General features: G+C 36.5%; 1 protein-coding gene across 1 annotated transcript in view; it reads right to left on the bottom strand.

The window, feature by feature from the left end:
- SPAG16 (sperm associated antigen 16) overlaps nt 1-27,306 on the bottom strand; it is a 402,571-nt gene that overhangs the window by 348,794 nt on the left and 26,471 nt on the right. Inside the window, exon 9 of the mRNA XM_086615835.1 lies at nt 23,075-23,226. Coding sequence (XP_086471961.1) covers nt 23,075-23,226 — 152 coding nt within the window. The remainder of the gene's footprint in view (nt 1-23,074; nt 23,227-27,306) is intronic.

The raw sequence follows: 27,306 nt of genomic DNA, 5'->3' as shown, positions 1-27,306 counted from the left end.
GAGGGAGGAGGAGAAGCATCTGGGTTTTTTTATAAGTTGACTAAAATCATCATCAGTAGTTCCAACTGGAAAATTATCAAGGCCATTCCAAGACTGCAGTCAAGACATGCACAAGGGGCACAATCATAGTCACATGTGCTGGTGTATCCACACATTCAAGTTAAAAAGAAAACACTAGATATTTGGTTCAGAAATGAGAACAAAGTCATGAAAATTAAATTCTTAGGGCATAGCTACTGTCTATGTCCAAGATTCAGTAAGATATCCTGATTTGTATCACTAAATATTTTCAAGGAAATCTTCATTCTTGATTTTCACCAAAAAAAAAAATCAAGATTATCTCTGCTTTTCTGTAGTTGGAAAAGTACTGCACTAACCACTGATAGCTACATTTACATGCCATTTAAATTATCTTTTTACTTGAAGAGATAGATAATTGTTTGCTTAATTTTCCTGAAAAATCTGATATGCCTATATTATGGAGGATATATTTTCTCTTTTCTTTTAGATTAAACAAATTTTAATATATAGAAGTTTTCATATTTTAGTTCTTAAATATCAAGCAATCCTGGGGAAATCAGCAGTCCTACTCAGAAACTCCTTATTAAATATATTGTTTTCACAACAGGACTTTAGTTTTACACAGTATCTCAGGTTTTGTTCAAACTGTCGCAGCTTTCAAAGCAACCTAAAGATTACTAAGAACCCATACACTCAAATAGCAGAAATAAACAAAAGGCACTTAAAAAATATAAATATATAAATAAGAATGAAAATAGTCTTAGCTGCAATTGCTCACAAAGAATCAATCTTAGTCATCAGACTTCCAAAAGTAAAGTATGTCAAATAAGCTAAAAAATTTAAAAAGCAAACTATAGCACAAGACTTTCAAACTCCATTTTACTTTTCCTCAACTTTGTTTTTTACCAGAATCAGCCAATTCCTACCAAAAGCTGTGAATAAGGATCACTATTAAGATGATTTAAGACACTAAAATTATTTTAAGCTTCAAAGTAAGTTCAGAGAGATTCAAATCTGTTCCTGTTTCCCTCTTTCCCCTGATGACAATCACAGAATGGTTTGGGTTGGAAGGGACCTTAAAGATCATCCAGTTTCAACCCCCCTGGTACCACTACTGTGTAGTTCCACTACACCAGGTTGCTCAAAGCCTCATCCAGCCTCGCTCCTTGAACACTTCCAGGGATGGGGCGGCCATGACTTCTCTGGGCAACCTGTGCCAGTACCTCACCATGCTCTGAGGCAAAAATTTCTTCCTAAATCTCCCCTCTTTCAGTTTAAAGCCATTGCCCCTTGTCCTGTCACTACACACCCTTGTAAAAAGTCCCTCTCCAGCTTTCCTGTAGGCCCTTTAGGTACTGGAAGGCTGCTAGAAGGTCTCTCCTTCATGCTCTTACTCTGTTCTCCAAGTAGCTTAGTTTTGGTGCAATGGAGATAGGTGGCTTCTAAAGAAACCAAAAACTAAGCAGGAAACTCTTGAATTAGTATTAAATACTTTGCTGCAAGAGTAACAGAAAATTAATATAAAATATAGCAGCTGAGTACTATTTTATCTTATTTGTGTTTTCTGTAATTGAAGGAATAAGCTATCTTTTTCTAGCAGAGTATGAAAGAAATTAAGATATTTAGTGCACCCACTGAAAAGAATGCCATCAGTGAAATATTCAGTAGCCAATGTTGTAAGATTCTTAATACTGAAACAACTCCATTTCAAAATCCTCCAGTGTCTATAGTAACTGTACTAAAACACATTTGCACTTTATTTTACTATTTTAATCATGACCACAATTATTTTATAAACATCTGAAATGTAAGGAAAGGAAGTTGAAAGCACTAGCAGGAGAGCATAGTTAAACTTTTATTGCATACTACATCTTGCTTGTCTTGCTAATAAAAAACATAAAAATCACTTACAAAGGTTGTGGCCACATAAATCCTCCTTATTCAGTTTATAACCCTGACGATTTTTCCCTTTTTTTTAATAAAATAAACATGAAGATAATATGTAATAGGTAGTAAAAGTCAGATTAATTAAAAAAGCAACGGTAAAACCGTTCTGTCTCCATGTTCAGGGCGAGTGCATTCGTGCAGCTCTTCAGACAGTTTGTCACCTGGTGCTAACCTAAATTTAAACTTGAAACTGCTCCTGATAAAGTCAGTTTTAAGGGTCTGCCAAACCAAGTCTTCCTACAGCTGTTGCCTATGCAATAAAGAAACTAGAAAGCACTACTCCTATAAATATATAACTATCCCACAGACACTTGTTATCTTTTTGACTAGAGTTCTTATTAGCAATCATAGATAAACTTCCAGAAACTATTTTCTACTATAAAAAGGATAAACTTGAAGATCAAACACTGCTGGCCTTCACTAGTGGTTTTTTTTTTCCTTTATTGTGGCTATTAAACCTAGATTTTTCAATGATTAATAATTTGAGAGATTTAAAGAATAAGAGGAAGATAATTATGGAAAGATCTATCACCAAAATGCAATAACTTTCTTCCAAATTTTAGCACTGCACCTTGTTTAACTTTTATTGCCACTATTTCAGAAAGTAACAGTATAAAAGGAAAAAAACTTGCTCTATGCAAAACATATCATCCAACCCTACAGAAAAAAACTAACTAACATTTTAGCTTCTGCTAAAATTTTAAAACTTCTTAGTTAAACCCAAGTAAATCACATTTCTTAGTTTAAAGCAACATGGTAGCGGATGATGCTGTTAAGGATAAACACAGCACTCAAATGTGGGGACTGTAACATAATTTGTGCACCCAACGAATTGCACAATTGCTTAGAGGACAGAGCTTGGAGTCTTAGGACCAAGAGCTGAGAACCACAGAATAGATCCCTGAGCTGCTCAAGATTGACCAAAAAAGGATGAGTAGATTCAAGATGCTCTGCACGCACACTGAATGGAAAACAAATACTTAAGCTTTATAAAGATAAACAGAATATTCTTCCAGAGAAGGAACAGTCCTTCAAAATAAGCTATTCATTGAAGACCTGCTCTGTCTTACAAAGGATATCTATGCTGTGCATAAGTACTACATGCACCTTCTTCCATCACTCTTAACCATCCCAGCTACCTCAAACGTATTTTTAAAGCCTTCTTTTGATTAATCCCATCTGCTACAGGACATAGCACAACCAACCATCTCTGTTAAGTCAATAAGGTGACCAAGGATTCACTGTGAAATTATTCTAGTACATGAATGTACTAATAATTCTGGGTGCTAAATTCAGTTACAGTCTCAAAGTGATATAGTGATCATCCAACTTTTAATTTACTACTCTTTGATGGGGGGAATTTAAGCTACTACAGGCAATTAAAATTAATTTCTTAATTTAAAATTATGCAATCCAATATTACAACTATAAGATATAAATTCTATACCGGTACTGATATGTCTGGATTTTAAATATCTACTTCTGATGGCCATTAACAGGAACAATGAATGTAAAATCATCACACATGAAAGAATAAATTCCATCCTGTTTTACTGGTAGCAATTCTGAATGCCTTGACCTGATTCTTGTCATCATAGCATCATCACATCATAACAATGGAATATGTCCCCGTTTGCTTTTCAAACTAGTACGGTATGTCAGATAATCAACGTTTTACAAGGCACAAAACAATATCTATGTTCATATAGCACAACTACATATAGAACTTAATCTTGCATTAACAAGTGAAAACAGTTACAAAATTCAGCTTGATCATTTGCCAAGGAGAAGTAAAATAACATTAATGAAAACGCTGCAATAAATTATGATGATACAAGGCCTGGATTTTCATAGCAGTTTTGTAAGTCAAATAACCATGTGCTATTCCCAAAGATGTTCCCTATCCCTTCCTTTAAAAGGCCTATACTTGAAAAAGCTACTATATTTATGATCAATGTTAAAATAAACAACAGCGCAATAAAATATGGAAACTTCTTCCAATTATAATTTTATTTTGTAGATTTAAATTTTGATTACAGTGCAATTAAACTTGAGCAATATTTTAAGTTACAGCAGCACATCCTGCATATACTATATAACTAAATTAGGCATGTTAAAGAGGTAATGCTGATTACATGATAGACATCAAGTTAGTTCAATTTTCTGATATACTCCAAAATATGTTTCAGTATTGTCTTTTTTCCATATATGTTTTTAAAATTGTTCGTAGTGATTAAAATCAATTTTCTCTACTACAGAAGTATCCTGTAGTAGAGTCATTTAGCAAATTTAGATGCTCTCTTCAAATAAGTTGCCTAATTTCTGTTTGCTTCCTTGGAACAGCCATATGAATCAAGAAATTAGTTACTAAACATCACATGTTCAGATCTAAATGCACAAAAAGTCCCCTAGATCATACATACTGATGTATGGTACAGTATCATCAATACCATAGTATCATTTTTATTTCATCACAACCCGTGTCAAATCCGTGCTTCATGTATGATTCTTACCCTTGCAGCGCTCAAACTGATTTAAAGACCCTAGGGTGAGAGCTGGTAACAGCCAGCTTACCGCCCGCTGTTTGGGAAGCTGGCATTGAAGGAACAAATATATTTAATTAATGTGAATACAGACACTCCTAAACTTGGTACACAGTATGCAATAAATTACCACAGAATATTTGCATTGATGACCTGAGGTCAAAACGAAAAAGAAAACGTACCTAGCGAAGACAGCTTTCTGACGTGCTTAATAAAACTGTATTTCATCCAAGCTCTGTATTTGAAAAAAATACTCTTTTGCACATCATTCTAGCACAGCGTAGTTTCGCTGTGACAAAATGTGTTCACATCCTGACTGAGGCAAAGCATGTCCTTCACCTTCCCTGGGAACGGGTCCAGTTACAGGCTATGGGAGCTGCTTCGTCCCCAAGATTCCTGAGAAGCTAATACAAGATCACACATTCATTTATGAATGTTCCAAAGTACAGCTCATCTGAATTCATTTTGACTTTATTTCTAACACTTGCAGTATAAAAGAGCGTGGAAACGCTTGCGTTTTTTGGATTGTTTAGTATCTTGCATTTCTAATAAAAGAAAAATAAATGTTCTGAAGATTCTCCTACCACTAATTATGTCCAAATACTAATGCTAGAAGTTCAAATAAGTTTTAAATTTTGCCATTCTTTTATTAACTTTCCAAACATTAACAAGCTTGGTTTTTCTTCAAATTAACACTCCACTTCTAAGGCATTGTCAGGAACCTCAAAAATTGCATTTACATTCTCAGTATCTAAGTACACACTAATTTTTCACATGACTAAAGTACACATCGTAATCATCTCAATAACTTTTATAAGGCACATAGGGAACACAAAGGTTCATATATCACTACAATGAACTAGTAAACACATCCAGGGACCATTAGTTATTGATTTATTTGCAATTATCCTTTACAGATGCTGCCTGTATTACTCCTCTTTGCATTTCATCATACCGATTCACTTTCAGGACAGGTAGTAACCATTATTCCAAGCTCCACATAATGATAAATAATGGAAACAAAGCTGTAAGGGTACTTTGACATACAAGTACAAAGCACTCAACTTGCCAATATTGGAGAGTAATGGATTCTTTATAATAAAAAGCTAATCTATTGATTACTGTAGTTGTTAGCAACAAGTACGATATCAAATAGTGATAATGCTGATTATCCATCACTGTAACTCAGCATAAATATTTTCACCACTGCAGGAAGTGGATACTACAGAATATTTAAGTGAGGTACTGCCAGACTGACTACACAAACATGCCAGCAGTGAAACTGAAACTGCTAAAAACTGTCTTAAGGTGCAAAGAAGTCAGTCTGTTCTCAGTTCATTGAGACATAGATTATAAAGCCAGACCAGACAACGTCTGTAATTGATTTTGGACCACAGAAAACCCAGGCCATTGCACCTTCTTGAATTAATATCTACTTCAGCTACACATAGCTTAAAAAAAGCCATTATTTAGAAATTGACATTTTTTTTTCAACACAGACAAATTTACTGTAACTGCCAGTACATTTGTGAAACATCTAACTACATTCCCTGCTAAAAAGCAACACTATTTCTAACCCAGAATGTCCTTAGATTCAATTTTCATCTACTAAGTCCTATTCTACTTTTGCCTGCTAAGTAAACAGTCCTATTAAGAATGTATTTTGTTCCTTTTGTCACAGTCAAGGTCGACACACTCCTTAATTAAACCTGACCTAGTTGAAGATGTCTGCTCATTGCAGGGGCGGTTGGACTAGATGACCTGTAAAGGTCCCTTCCAACCCACACTATTCTAGGAGTCCATCAACTTCAACAGACGCTGTAGTAAAAAAGTAGATTTTTATTTCTGTTTAGTTTGCCAAGTGATCCAGACTTCCCCTCCTCATCTACCTGGTCTCTTCATGAAATAAGATCTCTCCAGTGTCTTATCTGCTAACTTTATGAGTATCTCTGAATCAAATCTTCATCAGATCAGGGTTTTTTTTTTTTCCAAGTCACATATAAAAATGCTAAACAGCTTATGAGGAAATAAAAAAAATCTGAAAAACTTTTGATGATTCTCCCCTTCTCTTCTATTTAAGGCTTCATATCAGACCTTACCATATTAGTAACATTATGTTGATTTCATACAATTGCTTAAAGTGGATAAATCTATCTTCTATAATCACAGGATAATTTGTGTTAATATTAGTACTAATTATATACACTTTTCAGTTCTCTATATTATTCTAGTTTTCCACTTCACCAGTCACTTTTTACATCTTAAAGACAGTTTTGGAAGTATCCACAGATTGCTGGCAGAATCTCACTGAGACAATTTCTTAGTACAGAAGGAGATGAAAGAATGGGATCGGTTTATTACCACTGGACTCCTAAGCTACAAAATTGAAATACTGAGCTTTCATGTGGGATGTCAAACTGCGAGATTTTATTCAATTCTTGAAACCTAGTCCACGTACTCTCAATAGAAAGGTAATTTGTTTATGTGGGTTAGGACAGATGGCATGGGGACCTAAAATGAGTTTTACTCTGAAAAACAGCAGTTGTTTACCCAATAGGTCTGTTCTTTTTTTTGTATTCAAAATCATGTATCCTTAGTAAGAATGCAAGTAACACTTTATATTGCTTTTTATTACCATTAGCCCCTCAAAACCAACTAAATTTTGAAATGGAACTAGACTCTATTAGTCTTTTTTGGTCTCCCTTTTCAAAGTGTAGCATACCCTTTCATATGCAGCAGCTTTCTGTTCCATCCACTCTGACAAAGTCAGAGGGAATATCTGAAACAGAGACAGGACCAAGACAACTTGCAATTTCATTCTAAATCTAGGCACTTGGGCACTGCCTTAACAGTTTCAAAGCTTTTATTGGAGATGTCAAATTCCATTCATCAGTAGCTATCGCACAGGATGATTATGAAGAACATGGGCAATAGCTTTATTAATTTTTAAGAGTGCTATATATCAATACATCTCTGTGGGCTCAGAGAGTAATGGTACAGCCAGTTATGAGATACAAGTGAGTAAAACTCCACAGAACTCACTGACCAGTTTTGGGCCTAATGCTTAAAAAGTCAATGCCAGAAATCTAAAAAAGAGATATTTTTTTTTTTTTCTGGGTAGTGTTGGGTTTTATCCGATCACAGGTTGCACCAACCTGTTCTAATTCACAGGATGTTTCTAGAGACTAGCTCTGGATAAAAAAAGTTTTATTAAAACTAGCAAGACAGCCTGGATGTAAAGGGAGCGAGACACTAGTGGGAAAAAACAGGCTGAGAAGCAAACATTGCAAAGAATTCTGCCTTAAAGCATACAGAATCAGGCAGCATAAAAAATTAGTTTAGAGAACAACAAAATAAATTGTGCAAACAGTGTGTATTGCTTGGCTTTTTATCTTTACTATCTTTATATCTTCAACTATTGCATTTGTTTCCTCCATCTACTCCTCTAGCAAAGACTTTTCCTTGTAACCTTCCGAATTCTTGAGAATCTGCAGAGGTTCAAATTCTCCCTTGAGCCCTGATTGACTGGTCATAAAATCATGTCTGACTGCCCTTGGACTATTCCCGAGCAGGTATGACTTTCCCTTATCCACAGTAATAACCCATACAAAAATGGAATTAATCAATTCTAAATCTGAATTTCACTCCCACTTGTATTACAAAATAACTTGTTTTAGTAAACAAGTCCATATTCTACCTCATTTCTTGGCATCTTTTCCTATTACTTCAGTAAAAGCTTTAGGATAGCAAGCCACCTTAACATATTCCTCTCCACAGTAAACACAAGTGGATAGGAGTAGGCAAATTAGATTTCCTTTGTCAACATTCTACCTGTATCAGAAGTCCTCTCACTGTTTATTTCACAACACAAAAATTCCACTGCACCTTGCCACGCACAATTTTAACTCTAACTTTTTTGTTGTACTTTTGTCCTCTGAAATTCTAAGTCATCATGATCTATCCTCTTTTTTTATCACCTATAATCTGTATCATTGCCTCATTCTTTGTTTACTTGCAGTTCATTGTCATATGGCATGTTCTTACCAACCTTTCACTCTATTGTTCTTTTTCTAGCTTCCATGTATTCCTAGGTACTTGTATGGTATGTGGGAAAAGATGAGGAACATAATTATTCCAGTTATGCAGAAAGAGACCTGCACTGCCACCTTTCCTGTTTTAAGTCCTACTCCAATGGGCATATATTTCAAAGCGTTCTTACAGTGAAAACAACAACATAAGGACAGGAGCAGGTTCAGAAAAACAGCATTACTGGAAAACACCTTTTGAATCTGGGTATAAAAATCTATTTCTACTGGCAGGTCTTCTTCAGTTTCTCATTTCTGATCTAGGCTGCATGATTGCAAACTTCCACTTGTTGGTATTCGAGCAAACACAGAATTGTTACAGCTCCCTTTTCATCTGCAACGCAAGATTCGCAATCACCTGTTCTCCTCTACGCTTCCCCAAGCTTACATTTATTTCTGCGTTACGTTGCAGATTGCCTTTTTGTTTCTAACTCCCCAAAGATCCAGTCATCTCACTCATAAAGCTGCCTTGTCTTCCTCACCTGTCATTTCATTATTTTATCTTTCATTTCTACCCTCAGCTGTCACACCAACACCTTAAATTGCTTCATTTTTTGTTGTGCTTCTGCCTTCAATCTGCAGGCACTGAAGGCAATATTTGGCAAGAGCTTTCACACAGTAAAACTGGAAAACCAACACAATTTTTACTCAAAGGAACTGCAGTTACTAAAGGCATTTAATGTGTTTTTAAAGATCTTTTCTATGTGATCACAGCCATTGCTGCACATCAGGTAAAAGGCCTGTAATGTTGCAGCCATAAACTGCACCTCTGGACCCGCTTTGTATTCGCCCTGAAGGCAATCCTAATGAAGTCTCCAACTTCCAGCTCCTAACTGATGAAAAATTCCGTAATACTCTGCCTCCAGATCAGACTCAGAAGTTTACTGGAATCAAACTCCATTTTTTAGCTATTACAGAATCATAGAATCATTTAGGTAGAGATCTTTTTTTTGTGCTATGGAGAAAAACAAAGGACACATTCAGGATTGTAGTTCAACTACATAAAGTAATGCTCACTAAAACATATCAAACATCATTCCTCTCTCAATTTCTATCATTCTTACAATTAATCACATACTTACTCTATTTCTGGAGTGGAAAAAACCTTGTGTTAAATATATACAGGTGATGAATTTCAATAAAAAGACTACAGCACCTCTGATTTTATTCTTTAGATTATCTTCAGATCAATAGCTTCTTAAAACAATCTCAATTTTTCAGCACAAAAACACTGAAAAGAAAACCCATTTTAAAACGAAGAAACAACTTACACAAGCACCTACCCTACATTCAATTATCAATACACTATTCTTGCTAGCGAAGTGAAACTTCAACTTGATTCCTGAAATATTTCAGTGTTGCCATCAATGTCTAGTATACATAGTGATGACAACTTCTATGGGAAAAACACATCTATGGCATATAACCACATTTTCATGAAAAGAGGAAGAAAAAAATACGGTGCAAGAGCATAATTAAAACAGGTTACATAACCATGCATGAGAAGCAGAATCCTAACTCTACATTTGCACATCTAAATTAACCTACGTGGGATTTTTTTGTCCAAGGTTTTAGTGCTAATACAAAAATCACACTGTTTGTGTGCATGCCTGTGACCTTAACACTGCCTTAATCACATTTTTTGGAGGCTTCTACAAAATTGATGAGCACAGTCTCTCCAAAAATGTCTTTTTCTGACTCAGAATCTAAAAAGAATGTAAAGAACAAACCGGATGATAAATTATAATTACAAACTCCAAAGAGAAACACTTAAAAATTTCAGATTTTTTTTTCTTCTTAATGTAAGGCTTAAAAATTAAGTTATCATAAAGGACATGGGGATAAAACAGCACAGAATTACCCGAATATTCCGGGGGAAGGGAGTGGGGGCAGGAGGAAGACACGACCACAAAAAGCAACCTTCAAAGTAACAGCTGAGAGCAGCAGTTAATATATCTATAGAAAAGCCACTGAACAGAGGGTCTCACTATGTACCTAATACGGGTTTTGCACTGATGTAAGGTCTCCATATTTGTAGCTTGTATGCACACTTCAACAGAAAGGTAAAATGCAGTGATTTGTACAGCAGTAAGTCTTCATCATAACACCAGAATTTCAGTTTTCCCAAACCAAAAAACCCTAGATAAGGCATGTCTTCCTGTATTATTTGAATAGGACCAGAAAGAACTTTTAAACGTGCAACATTCAGAAGAAAATTATAGAATAAACACACAGGTATGAAGTCCCCATTACAACTAGACTAACTCTCACCATTGGTTCCATTATCTTATACTTTCCTCAACTTCAGTGCAATTCTCTCTCAGATGTAGAAAGGTTTTTAAGATTCCATAAAAATCATTACAAACTTGAAATTCCCCCCAGAAACTGCCACTTACTATATGGTGAATAGGTCTGCTAGGGTTTATGTGGTGGGGCTTCGGTAGCAGCGGAGGGGCTGCAGGGATAGCCCCTCTAAGGAGCTACTAGAAGCTTCCCCAGCTCCAAAACCAGTTGAGCCTGACTCTGGCCAGGTCAGACCCACCTATGTCCAAGACCAAGCCAATCAGCACCTCTGTGAATAAACATATTTAATAAGCAGACAAAGAAACCCACACCATGTGGGATCTGCAGTTAAGATACAGGGAAGGCAGGGAGCTGAAGCCATTTGACTCCAGTGGAGGTGAGAAACAATTCTGCAGACATCAAGGTCAGCAAAGATAGAGCAGGAGAAAGTGTCCTGGAGCTGAGATTCCCCTGCAGTCACAGTGAAACAGCAGGCAGCTCCCCTGCTGTCCATAAAGATGAACAACGGTGGAGCAGAGAGGCACTCACAGCCCATGGAGGACTCCACACAAGAGCAGAGATGCCTGCGCCCAAAAGAGTTTGTAGAGGACTAGTCTCCTGTGGGAAAGGACTCCACACTGCTGGACATTAACACTGGAGCAGAGATGCATCTGCAGTCTGTGGAGGACTCCACACCGGGGCAGGTGGCTGCGCCTTAAGAAGCCATGTCTCCATGGGAAAATCCCACGCTGGAAGAGTCTGATGGGTAAGAACTGGATTCTGCGGGAAGGACTCGTGTTGGACAAGTTTGTGGAGAACTGTCTCCCATGAGAAGGGGCCCCACACTGGAGCACTGGAAGAGCATAAGCCTGAAGAGTAAGGAGCAGCAGCAACAAACTGACCACAGCCCCCATTTCCCATCCCCCTGCACCACTGAGGGGAGGAGGTAGAGCAGAAAAAAGAGAGGAGTCGGGGAAGCTGTATTTAAGATCAGGTTTTGTTTTCTCATTATCCTCTCTCAAGTAACTGTTAATGAATTAAATTGATTTTTCCCCAGGCTGAGTCTGCCTGCCCGAGGCCATGGTTGGTGGATGACCCCACCCTGTTCTTATCTAGACCCTCAGGCCTCTTGTGATGTTTTTCTCCTCTCCACTCCACCACAGGGTGGGGAGGAGTGAGCGAGTGGCTGCACGGTAGCTTAGCTGCCGCTGGACTAAACCGCAGCAATAGGAAGCAAAAATGAGATTTCAAGTAACATCCTAATCTAACAGCCAGCAGCCACAGAGATGATCCTGTGCCCTCACACATGCTAATGCAGCTTCACCTCCCCCAGCGCTGAATCGCGTTGCTGTGATCCCACGGTGAGCCCGCTCACCTCGCTAAACCAGCAGAAAACAACTACCACTGGAAAAATGGATTCTTCTCCACAAAGATTGAAAGGAAAAGGGAGAAAATAGGGGCAGAAAATGAGACCCTTGTCAGTGACAACAAGTCATTAGATCTGTTTAACTGATTATTAAGTTATGAGATTACCAGAAAATTAACCTTTGCAGTATAATATTACATAATGATAGCTGACTTTAAACAGAAGCTGGATATTTACCTCACTGTAGTATGCTTAGAAAAATTATTAGACAATAGTATTAACCCAATCTCAGCATAGAAGCCTTGAATTCTCAAAAGCATTTAGGCATTTACTCCTAACTTCTACGACAGGGAACCAAAACACTTTTGCAGAGCTTTAGATACTAATTGCTGCTAAACGTAGAGACACCACTTGGAGAAGGAAAACTGAAAACCTTAAAAGCCATTGGTAAATGGCTTACATGTATCGGGTATGCAGCTCAAGTACATTAAGAGGAATAAACTACAAGTAGATCAACCTGTCATTCACAAAACACAGGCACGTACTTGTGTAGCTAAAAATAACAGCCAAATTAGAGTTGATGCAGACTCACCAAAAAGATAGCTCTAATAAAATCCGATCTCAGCTGTGTCAGTAATATACTGACTGGAACAATCCAATGACATACTAACATTATACTCAAATACATTTGCTGGAAAAAGAAGCAAAAAAGTTTCCCTTTCCTTGTTTCTTCTCATTACTTTTATTACGGTAACTTCCTTCTGACATGAAACTCATGATGAATGAATTCAATTAGTAAAAAGATTTTCAAAAGTAACAAAATCAGGATTTGTAATATTAGGAACAATATTTATAGCTCCAAAGTCTCCGATTCAAAAGCTTTCCTGACATTCATAAATTAATTAAGGAAACAAACTTTTTATTCTAAAGAAACAGACAGGGATTGTTTCAAACAGTATAAAACTGAAGACAGCCTACAGCATCACTGAGGAGCTGATACAGCTGGACAAGAAGAGTCTCCTGCACAGGTGTTGCCATGTTCTGCCCGAGCTCCTCACTACCACCTTGTCACATCCAGCCAGTCTTACTGCCACCAAGGCTGTCTACTCATGCACATTACCAGGTGGTGGCTAGAAGAAATGGAAATAAACTACACACAGGTTGTAAAAAGCTCCTTGCTAAGATTCTCAGACCAAAAACCAGTTAACTTCACACCAAGGTTAAGGATATATGCCAGTATATTAGTTTGGATGTGTTTTTAGAAAGAGTATAGGAGTTAAGGAATACAACGCAGGACATATTCAATTAACCTTAAAACATGTTTCAAATATTGTCAGCCTTCCTCTCCCATTCTTTTTGTGATTACACAGTTCCTAAATACTTTATTAGAACATAATGGGCTGTCTTCCATTAAAATTAAACAAAACTCTATAGATAAACAATAGTGCCAACAAAGCCCTTTCGGCTTCTCTTCATTGTTGTTTCCCAAACCATTTTAGCCTGGGTGGGTTTTTGAGATCAAAGCAAGTCTACTTACACTGGGTGTGTTCAAAGCTTTGGTGGCAGGCCAAAATTGGTCATGAACTACTATTTTGCAAGACAGAAGAGAAGCTGGAGAGGCAGGATCAGAACAAGGGAAGTTTAGCCAACAACAAAACAGGAGAAGCAGAAGAAAAAGCTGCCAAAGCCTTATATCCTGGGACTCAAGAGAACAAGTCTTCCAAATTACTACTACATTTGGACAAAAACAAATATTTACCAACTGAGTGTAAATCAAAAATTCCAAGTACAATACACTCAAAATGAGGATTTCTTTTCCCCCCCAAAGGATAATTGTTACAATTAAAAATATCTCCTATTTGATCTCTGTCTTCATTATTACTTTCCGTATTTGCAATAACGCAAACCCAAGGATAGTATCTTCACATTAACCAACCCTGTGATCTATGCTGAAACACAATTTAATATTTCTCTCTATCATATTAACACGGATAAATGCTGCTCTTTTTCTGATTATTTTATCTGCTGGGTCCAAGCCAGGGCACATACAAAGTACCAACAATTTTTACATGAAGAGTGAAGGAAGGAGGACTCTGAATTTCCATGCTACTAGGAAATGGCCATTTAAAGGATATTCCTCAGGCAATGGGCATGTAAAATGTATATATAAACAGCTGAGACAGGAACAATGCAGATAGCTGTGACATCTAAATTAGCTGTAACAGCTAAGTATTCTAACCAAAATTAAAAAAAATAATCAGTATACATCAGAAGTGTGGAAAATACGGTGTACACAAAGAAGTCACACATGAAAAATACCACTGGTACGCGTGACTAGATTTTTGAAAACATCATGTATAGTGATTTTTTTCCTGTTTCTTAATGTGTCTACAAAATTGTTTCCTGTAGTCGAGCGTATGCTGTTTACCAGTTGTGCTTTAAAGAAGTGGCTGCATTTATCAGCAGCAGATTTGATCCACCTTTATTATCTAAACATCACTCTGAAATTACTTATGTTCCACTGGCATAAAAACCCCAGCTGTACATACATCGGTACAGGTTAGTTTCCAGCAGAAATCCTTCACCAAGGAACCTTTCTCCAGGAAAGCAAAACCCTTATTGACAGGAGTGAATGTGTTACCATTTGACCATCGTTCAGTGATCTGCATAAAATGAGCTGGTCTTAAGGACAAAAAGTATGAACAGGGGTGGAGGGCAGCAACATCAAAGAATCTCAGACAACACAAAGGCCAACAACAGCTCCTCTCCATCCCAGTCATGTTTCTCCTGCCGACTGAGGAGATTATAAATTTTCAGTACTCTGTCAGACCTCAGTCTCCCTGCTGGCAGAAGTTTCACTTTGGTTATTGCATGTAAGAGAAGATAAGATCAACAAATCCATGATTATTCAGCAACTAGTTTCAATCATGATCAAACCTGTCAGGCCTAGATTTGAACTGGAAATCCAATTATGAAAAGTCCTGTGACCCATTAACATCATCTTCATAGTATGCAACACTCCAGTGAAAAATAATTAAATTTTCTGGAGGAAATAGTCTGATTATTAATTCATAAACTGTTTGGAATACAGCCTTGGCATTTTATTTCATTGTATTCAAACAAAAAGAATTAAGACTTTACTTTCTGCTCCCAGAAGTACTGTTGGAACATACAAGACAAACACCCCTGAACATGATGAGCAGTGCACGTTCCTGCCGGAGTACTTAAGAGCACGTTAGAGAAATTCGTTACCATGAAAACCAAATGCTAATGTTGAATTTCATTTTCCTTGAAGTGATGTTTACATATGCAAAGGCTTTGTTTAAATATTGGAATGCCCAAATCCATAACTTAGTATAGAATAGTTAATTTAAAATATAAATACCACAGTTAGTGAGCACCTGAGCCCTTCCTTCCAGATTTTAGGGGTCTGAGTGCTTATTTCATATTTCAATCACATTTCAGTAATTTGAAAGGGATCCAGTTTTATGCATGAGTAATTTAAGCTGAACTACATTAAACTGGAAAAAACAAAAAACAATTAGTATTGTTAACTTTGGCCTCATTCAACCTATTTTTTTGTGTAAGTATATCATGCAGTAGTTCACAAACTGCCCTTCCTTTTAACCACATCCCTGAACAGCAAAGTTAACTGCTGGATTTTATATTGCAAATGTTTCTTCTGGAAGAATATTTCTTTAAAAATACAGCAGAAATTATTCCCCCAGTTCAAATACATTTACCATTCTGAACGTTTTGACTTGCAATTGTATATCAATTGCAATTAACTGATTAATATTTTATATGTATTTAATCAATACCCAAAAATACCAAACCAGATCATTATTTTGTTGCATTGGAAACTAAAACCATGTATATAGGGTTTGAAAATTACTACTTAACTCTTCCCACCTCTTGCACTATCAAATTTTTATTATAAAACTAATCTCAAATAACAGAAAATTTATAACTGGAAATAGATTTCTGTGGAATTTAGTTTTTTCCCTTTGCACGGAAAAAAGCCTTTCTTCAAAACAATTGAAATTTTTCATGTGTAATGAACTTGGCATCAATTCCATCCCAAGGTACCCAAGCAAGGGCACAATGCTCAATGTCTTGTGCAGTGCATTCTAACAATATTTACTGATTTCTCTTTCCTTTAAAAGAACAGACATCTTGGCCAAAGCTAAGCATTCAAAAGAGCATTACAATTGCACAGTTACGGTGGTACTGGCACAATCCTATTTGGTAGTATTTCACCTGAGCATGTTTCAAAAAAGTGTGCTGTAAGCATTGCATCCATTTGTTAGTGAAGGAACAAGCACAACCAGACTGTTCTCCTCCTTGACCTCTCCAAAATTCCCAAATAATTTCCAAGAGAAATTTTGAAGTCTTTCCCCATTTGGCAGGGCTGCCTGTCCTGAAGATGGCAATGGCAACAGTTATCAATAAAAATTAAAAAAAATCCAAACATTTTAAAGTCTTTATACTTTTTATATTTATGTTTTCTTACATTAAATATAACTTCAGTAGGCCTCTTTTCCAGGAAATCAAAATATTTGCATATAAAAAATTAGCAATTTTATTATCAGCAGTTTCTGCAAATGATTATAGCAAGAGAGAGATCCACAGTCTCACAGGAGATAGGCTATTATTCTAAAAACTGACACTATTTACACTCAACTACAGAAAGAAATATATGAATATGCAAAGCATAGCTACAATTAGAATTAGGATCAAATGCGTCTTACTTCCCAACATTCTTTCGTATTTGTTTTCAGTCTCAGGGGCCTGTTATTTTATTATTCTTAGCAGCATGTAATGACTCAAAATAAGCAATGTTCTTCAGCACACAAACTCTTTGGATGCTCTGCAAGGTAATTTTATCATCAAGGACTAATAGCTTCAAATATCAAACCATCTCTTTCTAGAAATGCACAGCTTGGACTATCTTGATTTAACAAAGATGCAATGATGGATGGAAAATTAAATCTATGTTGTCTTTTATAAATCTTTCTTACAGATGTATGAAGATTTTTTTATATACATCTTTATTTGTAGCTAACCTTCTTCAACATTTTCCCCATTTCTCCATGCAGCCCTGTCATTTAAAAATATACGTTTAGGCAAAGGCTAAAACTAAAGCCACTACCACATCATCTAGTACATATAGAATATCATTCACATATTAAAACAAAAGCATGGATTTCATCTAACAAAGCTATTTCTTGTTACCGTTTTCAAGTCTACAGTAGTTTTTTTAAAAAATAAGTATTGCCTAACAAAAAACGTAATTCTTTCAAATTAAATTCCATCAACAGCTTAGATTCAGTTAATCTTGGATCATATTCTTAACATTTGAGTCACAGAACATTAATTCCATGAAGAGAAATAAAGAGGCATCATATTCTAAAGACATTCTTTCCTGCTTAATACCCACTCCCACCACTATAACGCCAGCTCCCGCTGTGTATGCGATGACAGTCCCACTGGACAAGAAGCTGCATGTGCTGGACTTGCTCTAGAGCTGCAGTCACGCTCATCAGTTCACAAACACGTTTGCTGGCTGGCACATCTTCTGAGTGCCTTCCCATCTGCAGGCACTAATGTGAGGCTTTCCCCTTTCCCCAGCCATCAAATCTAACAGGAATTATAAAAAAAATATTTTGATATTGCTATTATTTAAAAGAAAGTTAAAAGTGGCTTGCTATTTTAGGGCAAGGCAGAAAGTTTCTTCCCTTAAGTACAATTTTTTTTTAGGGGAAATGAAACTAATAATGACATTTAGACAGATCCTCTGCTGGTCCATCAGTACATCCCCTTTCCCAAGGGGACACTGCACCCATGTTATTCCCCAGAAAAATCTGTCTATCCTATTGCAGTAACTCCCTAGGCAATCTATTCCAGTCCTTCACTATATTTACTACCATAAGTTTTGTGTAATGTGTCATCTGAATCTTATTGGATTTCTACCTCATTACTTCAACCTAAAAAGGTTGTTTTGTTGGGGTTTTATTTTAAACAGTTCTTTTATATTTTAAGGATGTACCCTGTCTCCTCTCAGTGCTCTCCTCTGTAAAAGAATTTCACTTTTTACCTTTTCTTTAACAGTTATGTTTCTAATCATTCTTATTGCTCTATTGTAGACGCTCCACTTGTCTCCTAAAGAGCCATGATCGACGTGAACACAACACTGCAGCCGAAGCTACACGCCAACTGAACAAAGCAAGAAGAATATTCCACATCCTCCATACAACATTCCTGGTTTACAGTACTGCAGTATGGTGTCCAGCTATGCTGCAATATCATGTCACTGTTGACTCATGCTAAGTTTGTTTTACACAAACTCTAGTGCCTACTCATCTTGTTCTGTATTTCTACATTTGATTTTTTTTAAAAGGTAGAGTTTTGTATCTTTTCTTACATTGTACATTATATTTCCTTAGATCAATTCTCCAAATAGGTCAGCTTTTGACTAATACTCCTGTCCTCAATTGCACTTGCAGTTCCACCCCTATACGCAGTACGTTTGGTCTGCAACTTTACTCAGCATATTTTCTCTTCCATTTTCCAGATCATCAGTGATAAAACATGCCAGCAAAAGCCTATTCAATATATCTGCAAATCTCCCATGTGCTTTCCATTAACTTAGGAATGCTTCCATCAGGCCAGATTTCCACAGCTGCTAAAAGGAATGACCTGTGAGATAGTATCCCAAGTCTAATTAAAAACATAAGAGCTCTTATATCTTAAGTTACAACACTTACTGTTCTTCTATCCATGAGACCTCTTCTCCTGTTACAGATGCAATTTAGACTTGACTTAAAATATTTTTTCCTTGCAAATACATTTTCTTTGTTACTTCTCCTGGTTTCTTCCAGATGTTCAGTAAAATTTCACTTATTACAAATTTCTTCAGGAGTTTAAGTTAGTCTAGTCTACAGTTTCTTAGCTTTCACTTTTTATCTCATTTGAAATACAGACATTGTATTTTCTTTTCCCACCTCTAGACTTCGGTCTTACATCTTTGTAACTGGTATTAATTTTCCTAGCTATCTGCCTGGAGTTTTACTATACCAGTGAAGGACCGCAGGAATAAGTATTACCAGTATTATCTGTCAGTCATCTTCTCTCTACTGAATATCTGATCAGAGCTTTCTTAGTAACCTTACTACAAACACAAAATGATTGCCTGTTTCATTTATGACTATTTTGAGATCTCATTGTTCCAATTCTGTCCCAATATGCCTATGATCATTTATATTCAAGCTCAATAATCTAAGAAATCATTTGGTTTTAGCTTCCCTTCTGTTTGAAAGCACAGAACCAGTAGTTCTTCTAAATTTTGTGCTTTCTTCCATAGAACTAAGGAGAAACTTAGATTTTTTACATGTATACACATGATATTTAGATCCAAAGTCGTACTAATTACAAAAGATATTGTGTTTGTATGATCTTTCGATTTTACTTTTCTATTTCTTTTAATATACCATTCGCCATAATCTCAAAATCTCTTCCACAGAAACAGATAACGTGTCAACTCCAGAAATGGCCAATACACCTTTTGATAAAGTTTTACACCAAGTAATACTTCAGAAAATGAAATGGTGCTGTAATACACTACATGTGGAAACAGAATTTACTCAAGATAAAGAAGGTGCAATCATCCTACTAATAACTAATAAAAGCAATCAAATATAAAATGTACTCTGTGAGGAACATGACAGAACAAAATACAAAAATAGGAAAAGTATTATTTCAATGAGATAATGAAAAATCACATTATCAAAGGTTCTCTACAGTTCTAATGACCTGTGAGTGCATTTTAATTAATTTAAATGTTTAAAGCAGTACTCTATGCACATTCTTAATCTAAGAATATTTATGCTATTGATACTGGCTTATTAAGGAGTAGATATGTAAACAGTTTAGCCTAATCGCCTGTTACCGTATAATTGAATTGTGTTTTGTAACAAAGATTTTAAAATCAGGAGAATACATTCTCTCTAAGAAAAATTCCAGTTGCTTTTTCACTGTTTCAGTGATAAACTTCGTATCAAAGGGACCTTTGGTTTTAAATCAGGCGTCAGCTTTTACAGGATATTACGACGACACAATATATGTCTGTCCTTGAAGGAAATGTTCTAGCTTAGCTATGAGTCATATTTGCATCTACTTAAGAAAAAGCACAGGCATTTGTTAGATCACTATTTAGCTACAAGACACAGAAAAGATTTTAAATCATTTTCATCAACATAGTTCACTCCTATATAACAGTACAGTTAATACAAACACTTACAGTTTTGTCTCAAGGATACAATTTCACAGTCATATATTTGCTTTTTACTCAGTGATATAATCCTAATGTCTAAATTTTCAAATTGGATAAACTGTTCACCCTGAACTTTGTATGAGCTTCAAATGTTCGCTTGCGTTTACTGAAAAGAGCTAAACAATATTTGACAGTGAATTTTACCGAGATTTCCCATATTTTCTGGTTTCTTTTTCTCTTTTTTGTCATAAATGCACTCTTTGAATACAGGATTTTTAATTGCTTTTATTTCATCTATATTTCCTTCACTTGAATGCCATGGAACCGACGAATTTATGCTCTCTTACTTCCTTTGTGGTACGAAAAGAATTTAAATTAAGTGTAATCTTAACCTGAATATGTGTATACCAATTTTACCCCCCCCAAAAAAAACATTTAAAGTGTTTTTAATTACTGTAAATGAGAATAGGACTATTATTTATGGTACACTCTTCAAGAAAGACATTGCCATGTTGAATCATTGCAGGAAAGAATAAAAGTCACGTAAGACAGTAGAATTAAAAAGATCTTTTGATATAGGTCAAAGGAGATGAGGCACCACACAGATGTTCGATTTCAAGTATCACAATGATCTAAGGAAGGCAAGGCACTCGTTTATACCTAATCCTTTTGACTGGAATAAATATTCAGACAACTGTACTTACTGTTGAGTAAGAATGCACTATTTTAGAAAAATAACTTAGACTAGAACTGAGTTCAGTAAACGTGCACTACAGGACAGAGTTCCACGAGCATCTTTGTTCTAAACACAATTTTAACTCACCCCATTGCCCTCTCTGGATTCATCATCCCTCTGCCATTTATTTCTAACAGACTAAGAAATAAGACAATTCACATGCGGTTTCTAAGGTAGAATCCTTTGTTAGGGGAAAGGAAATATCTAGAAATAATACACCCAGGAAATCTTAAGTGAAAAAAGCTATCGTTCCATTGTTGGAAAAAGATGTTAGTCTCACACCGAAAGTTTTAGATTATCGCTTAGCCATGGTAAAATCTAGTACATTAAAACATGCCCATATTTCCTGATGTCTTATTTCTGGAGCTACTCCAGTTGTCTAATTCATTGATTAAATAAAGACATCAGGGCCTCTGGTAGGACTCATTTGGGAAACATAAGACCTGCAGAAACACAGATGCCTGCCAGAACCAGTCAACTAACAGTGCTTATGAATTTCAAAGAACAAGAAAGTGCCAGACAGGCATACAACCTGTGTAGACTTTATATATTCTGGGGGTGAAACATAACTGCACTGAAGTTCTACTATCAAAATCCTGATGACTTCAGTAGAAACAGGAACAAAAAATACCATTTCACAAACCAGGAATTACTCATCTGTTCACAAGTCAAAATGAAAAGAAGAGAAACCTGTAAGAGTCTAAGATAGAAGTTTCTAACCACTGAATGAAGAATAGGGAAACTGGAGATGGACTGGCAGGAGCCTCAGTAATAGTGAGATACTAATAGGTGGGGAAACAGTACAGAGAATTATTTCCAATATGTGGGGAGCAGTGTTTCAGAAAGCAACAGAAGATTTATTTTTTTTATAGAGGTTCAGGAGAATGAAAAGGGATGAAAACATAAATAAAATGGTATGTTTGTCAGAGGAGAGGCGCACCGTCAGTGTCAGACAGAAGAAATATCCTTGCAAAAAAACAGACAGAAAAACACAAAAAATAAAATCATGGACATTCTTGTGGAGACAGGGAAACGAAAGACTGAAGCTGATTCTGACTAGATTAACTTAAACTACAGGTTTTTTCCTTCTCAAAAGCACAGTTTAAACTCTAACTGTGGTTCTCTAATAAAAATAGGCCAGTGTAAGAAATTTTAGATATCAGAATGATTACCTTCATTGGAAAAAAATACAAAGCACTGCTATATAGTTGTAAAATGCAACCTCAATAAATAAACCAAGTAGAACAAAGCAAAGAAAACAAATTCAGTAAGAAAAAACTCGATCAGGAATTAGTTGCGATTTTGCACAACTTCCAAACTGAAACAGCAACACACCTTTGGTATACTCAAGCTTAGAAACTTTCATTGACTATTAAGAACTCACCAATTTTTTGCCCTTCGTCTCCCAGATGTCATACCTTTTAGACCCAGCCAAAACAGACAGATGGAAATGCTTGAAAAGTTTGCAAGCACTACAGAGCAGGTCAGTATTTCTCCAGTTACAAAAGAAACATAATGGAGCAACAAGCATTTATAGCCAGTTCTCTTCCTCTGCAAGGTCATTACGCCAGACTCTTGAAAAGTAGCTTGCTAGCTTCAACTAATCCAACTTCCTATTAGTCCCCGAAAAATTAGTTGCAATGGAAACTCATTAAAAATAAAAAACCTGGTTTTATTACCTACCTCTTCTATTTACTTTTACTGAGCATTTGTCACTATATGATAGACTTTTCACATTGGACAAGTGTTTTTCACCACACCTTAGTAGTTGAACATGTACTTTGGATTAGGTACTGAACAACTGCAAAGAGTGCTGCATACCTTTGGGTATCTCTTGCCCATCTTCTTGTCTGCATCTCTGGCTGGATCATATGAAGAGCTTTCAGCATCAAGGACTTTTTGCTGCCTGGCTTCCTGAAGAGCTTTCTGGGTGGGACCTTCCAACACTTTCTTCCTTTGACATTTGTGGCCTGCTATAAAATAAAACCAACAAAAATATCATCATAATGCATTTTTTACTTACTCTTCTGGAAGATCTCTTTACTTAATATGAACTAGACATACGAAATTCTAAAAGAAGCATCATTTTAAATAAAAAGATATGCAGGTTACTGTGCCATCCATATAAAGTATTCCAAGACTACATATAACTCTGCTGTACAAATTATTTTGGTGTCACCCCTTTCAGCTCACCTAACAGTCCCCTAGATTTTGCCCCCAAAATGCAGCAATGACTTTGAATCTTGCGGTACAGGAGAGTGCCACAGTCAGAGCCAGAAGAAACATCATCTCACTGCATCCTATCCAATATCTACCAGCAATGCATTATTCTGATTTAAAGCTTGCATTCCCTTTTGTTTCCCTGCACTTTCTCCCAACCTACCTTTCAAACAAGGAATTACTTATGAAGAGGTAACTCAAAGAAATCCTAAGCAGGTAGCATGGCTGTAAATCATCAGAACGAGCTAAAGGGAGTATGAGGAACAATCTAGCACATGTGGACTACTGTACAATGCACCTGCCATGACCTAGAAGAAAGGATGCTCTCCTCTGATAGTCTTTGTTTTGGCAGCTCACAAGTATCTGAATACAATCCCTTGTGATCCCTGTATCATGTCGCAATGCTCTGCACTATGTACATAGGTCTACAGCAAAAAGAATGGAATGTTGAATTCCAACAGGATTTGGGCACTTACGTTCCTCCTATCCAATCCGAGATTTTTTCAAAGACAGACATTACACAGCTAAAATCCAGACTGAAACAAGTGTACTTCACACTGTGCATTTCTAAATGCTTGCTCTTGTAAAATAGTTTAAGACTTTGACACCAAAATGCAAGCTTTCTGACTTGAAGGGGAAAAAAGCCACCCTCACCACTCTTGAGGTAAAAAAAGTGGATCAAGCCAACACAAAACCTTCCCGTATACTCAAGTGAGTAAAACTGCAACTGATAAGAAGAACTGTGCCCAGTCTAACAAAACACCTGTATTCTCACTGCTTTACAAGTTAAAGCTACTGCCACAGATAACCTGATTAAATAACTTTCTCTGAGGAACCATAAATGGAAAAATTCGTTTATATGCCAACCACTTTCTACTCACTCAGTAACTGCTACTCACTAGCATGTTGCTCACGGAGTATTTGGTTTGCTGGTGCTTTTGAAATACACATACTTACAAACCGGCAGAGTCATGACAGTTGAAGGGCTTAAAAAGTCAGTAAACTTTTTAAAAAAAAGAAAGAACAAATTCTAAAGAACTGTCGCAATTGCACTAAGATGTCGACGGCTTGTGTTCACAGATTTTCTATTCTGATTGCATTGTGGGCAGAATGGGGATAACCAGGTTTAAGTACTTTAATTGGTGCATTTTGAATTTCTTTTTGCATGACCTTCTAACAATTACATCAGACCAAGGAAAAGAAAAGCACAGTTAACAGCCTCAGCAATGAGTTAATTCAACCATGAGTGAAGAAACTCATTGGGTCCAACTTTTTAACAGAATTGGGTAATAAATAAGCAGCTGTTGTTTTTAGAAAATACAAGAAATGTACTGAGCAAGTAAGAGTTTATAACATGTTTTTAGAACCAGCTGTTATAGCAGTGTTCACTTAGGTTTATAAGCAAGCCACAAGCAAAATTGCTTAATTCCTTCAGGCAAGCAGGATCTTTTTTCAGAGCACCACTTAACACTGTCTTGATCCGTAAGTAAGGGTGCAAGTGCTCTGTTAATACACACCAATAATCTAAATTAAAAAATCTGTTATTTCTCTTTGATAATTTGATCTATGTATGATCTTGCTACCACATCAGGGAGGACCGGATTTAAACCAAAAACAAAACCAGTTTTTAATGCATATCTTATTACATAAAACACCCAATCCTTTTCAAAAATAAGCTGAACTCAAAATACTTTTCTTTCAAAGCTGGCTTCTGAGTAAGCATAGCAGGGACAGAGAAGCAGGCTACAAGATGACCGAGTCCTAATCCTAACTGTTAACTAGTTCGTCTCCAACTATTAAGTGTCCTTTATATCAACTTTAAACACGCAAGGTAAGTAAATAAAAACTTAATCTTCCAACAATTTTTAAGACACCTGAAGAACACTTTCTCTTGAAGGATTTGTGGTCAAAGCACTGTTTGCAAAGCCAAACAGCAGTCTGGCAGTGGGACAGCAAAAAGCTCTAGTAAATAAATTACATGCTCTATATTGTGGGCGCTATCCTCTTCAATTGTTTGAAATGCATCAGGCTGAAAGCTGCTACATCAAACGCCTAGAAATAATAAGTAACAAATCCAGAATAGTTGTCCTAAAATTAACATTAAATACTGTTATTTTTTTTTCCCCCCATGTGGCCACCAGATACAAATTTACAATGCAAATTCATGGTGAATACTAAAGAGCTTCCCTTTAGTTCTTCATTATGCACTACATGACACCCTCAAAAAAAACCACAAACCCACAATGGATTGGATGCACAGGTCCTCATTGCCACTATTCAAAAATCTCAACTACTTCAAGCAAACCCAAAACTAATAAAAAGCCACACTCAGTGCCTCTAGCCGAAGCCAGCATTCCATGTGTTCCACAGTCAAGTCAGGTTGTGGGACAGAAGCAGCATCAGGAGCAGTGATGGGCAAACTCCTGCTGGTGGGAAGAGCCATTCTCATTCCTTTTTGCTCTGTACTGCAGTGAAAGCAGACAGCTGGCCAGAAAAGGCAAACAATAACCTGCCAATCTGAATGTTCAGTATCTTGTAATTACAATGTACCAATGGAATGAGGCGTAAAAGTCAGTCCTGAAAATATGGCAACTGAAAAAATGCAGCTGTAGGTCTCCTCACAGCAGAGATTTCCAAGTCCAAGAGCACTGGTTCCTTCCAAACTAAGAACTTAAGTTTAGAGAAGAACGCAGCAAACATTTCTCCAGTATCTATGCACCACTTGCTTCTCAAGGCTTCAGTTATACTGTCTCATGAATAAGAACTCAAGAGGCAACCGAACACAGCCATCTTTAAGAGGGAGCAAGAAAGTATCTGAGTAAGAGACAACATCACCCACTGAGACATGAGTATGACCTACAGAGGACAATAAAAATTATGTAGTATTAGAGGACAAAGCACTGGAAAGAAATGAACCAAAATATCACTTAATTTATGATGAACAGGGTACGAAGCAAATTAAAGCTCATACAAGCACACGGGTGGCTGATGAGCTTAATAATTTGTGTTAGAGACTAAGTGATTAACTATTTTTTTTTAATATTATTATTTATAAAGTGCTCCCCTGCTTGTCACTTCTTGGTATTATAAATTGCTCTCAAGATTTTTGGAGAACAAACAAGTACTGTGAACAGCCAGAGAGTGGTTTTTAGAATTGCTCAAACAACGAAAGTACATGAAATAGGAAAAAGAGACAGATGGGGCATCTATACTGGAAAACACTAGCATGGGGGAAGAACCCACACTATATATCCTCAAGTCTGAGTATAATGAAAAGTTAAATACTATATGCCCTAAACTAACATAAAATAAAAAGTCTGTTCTCTAGTCCCCTCTTTGAAGTGGGATGACAATGAGCACCATACTCTTCAGTGGGGCAGAAGTTTATACTTCCAGTTGTCTTCAGTGGGGCAGAAGTTTATACTTCCAGTTGTCTTCAGTGGGGCAGAAGTTTATACTTCCAGTTGTCTTCAGTGGGGCAGAAGTTTATACTTCCAGTTGTCTTCAGTGGGCAGAAGTTTATACTTCCAGTTGTCTTCAGTGGGGCAGAAGTTTATACTTCCAGTTGTCTTCAGTGGGGCAGAAGTTTATACTTCCAGTTGTAACAAGATTTAAAGACTACAGCAGAGCATATTCAGTACATACAGCCACAGAAAGGTGTTTTGGGCAACTGAAGTGTGTCTCACTGAGGAGTATAACACTAATTCATACAAAAAAAGGCATGAGAATCCAGAATCAGAAAGATGCTGAAGAAGTACTGACACATCTGAAGTCTATATTTACAGAAGTTATTAGCTTAGTAGCTATTTGCTTGTATATAGAATTAAAATTAT

Source organism: Tauraco erythrolophus, chromosome 8 (assembly GCF_009769465.1).
Source record: "Tauraco erythrolophus isolate bTauEry1 chromosome 8, bTauEry1.pri, whole genome shotgun sequence".
In the NCBI taxonomy this organism is placed as follows: domain Eukaryota; kingdom Metazoa; phylum Chordata; class Aves; order Musophagiformes; family Musophagidae; genus Tauraco; species Tauraco erythrolophus.
The sequence above is the reverse complement of the archived record's forward strand: the minus strand, read 5'-3'. Positions and strand labels throughout refer to the sequence as shown.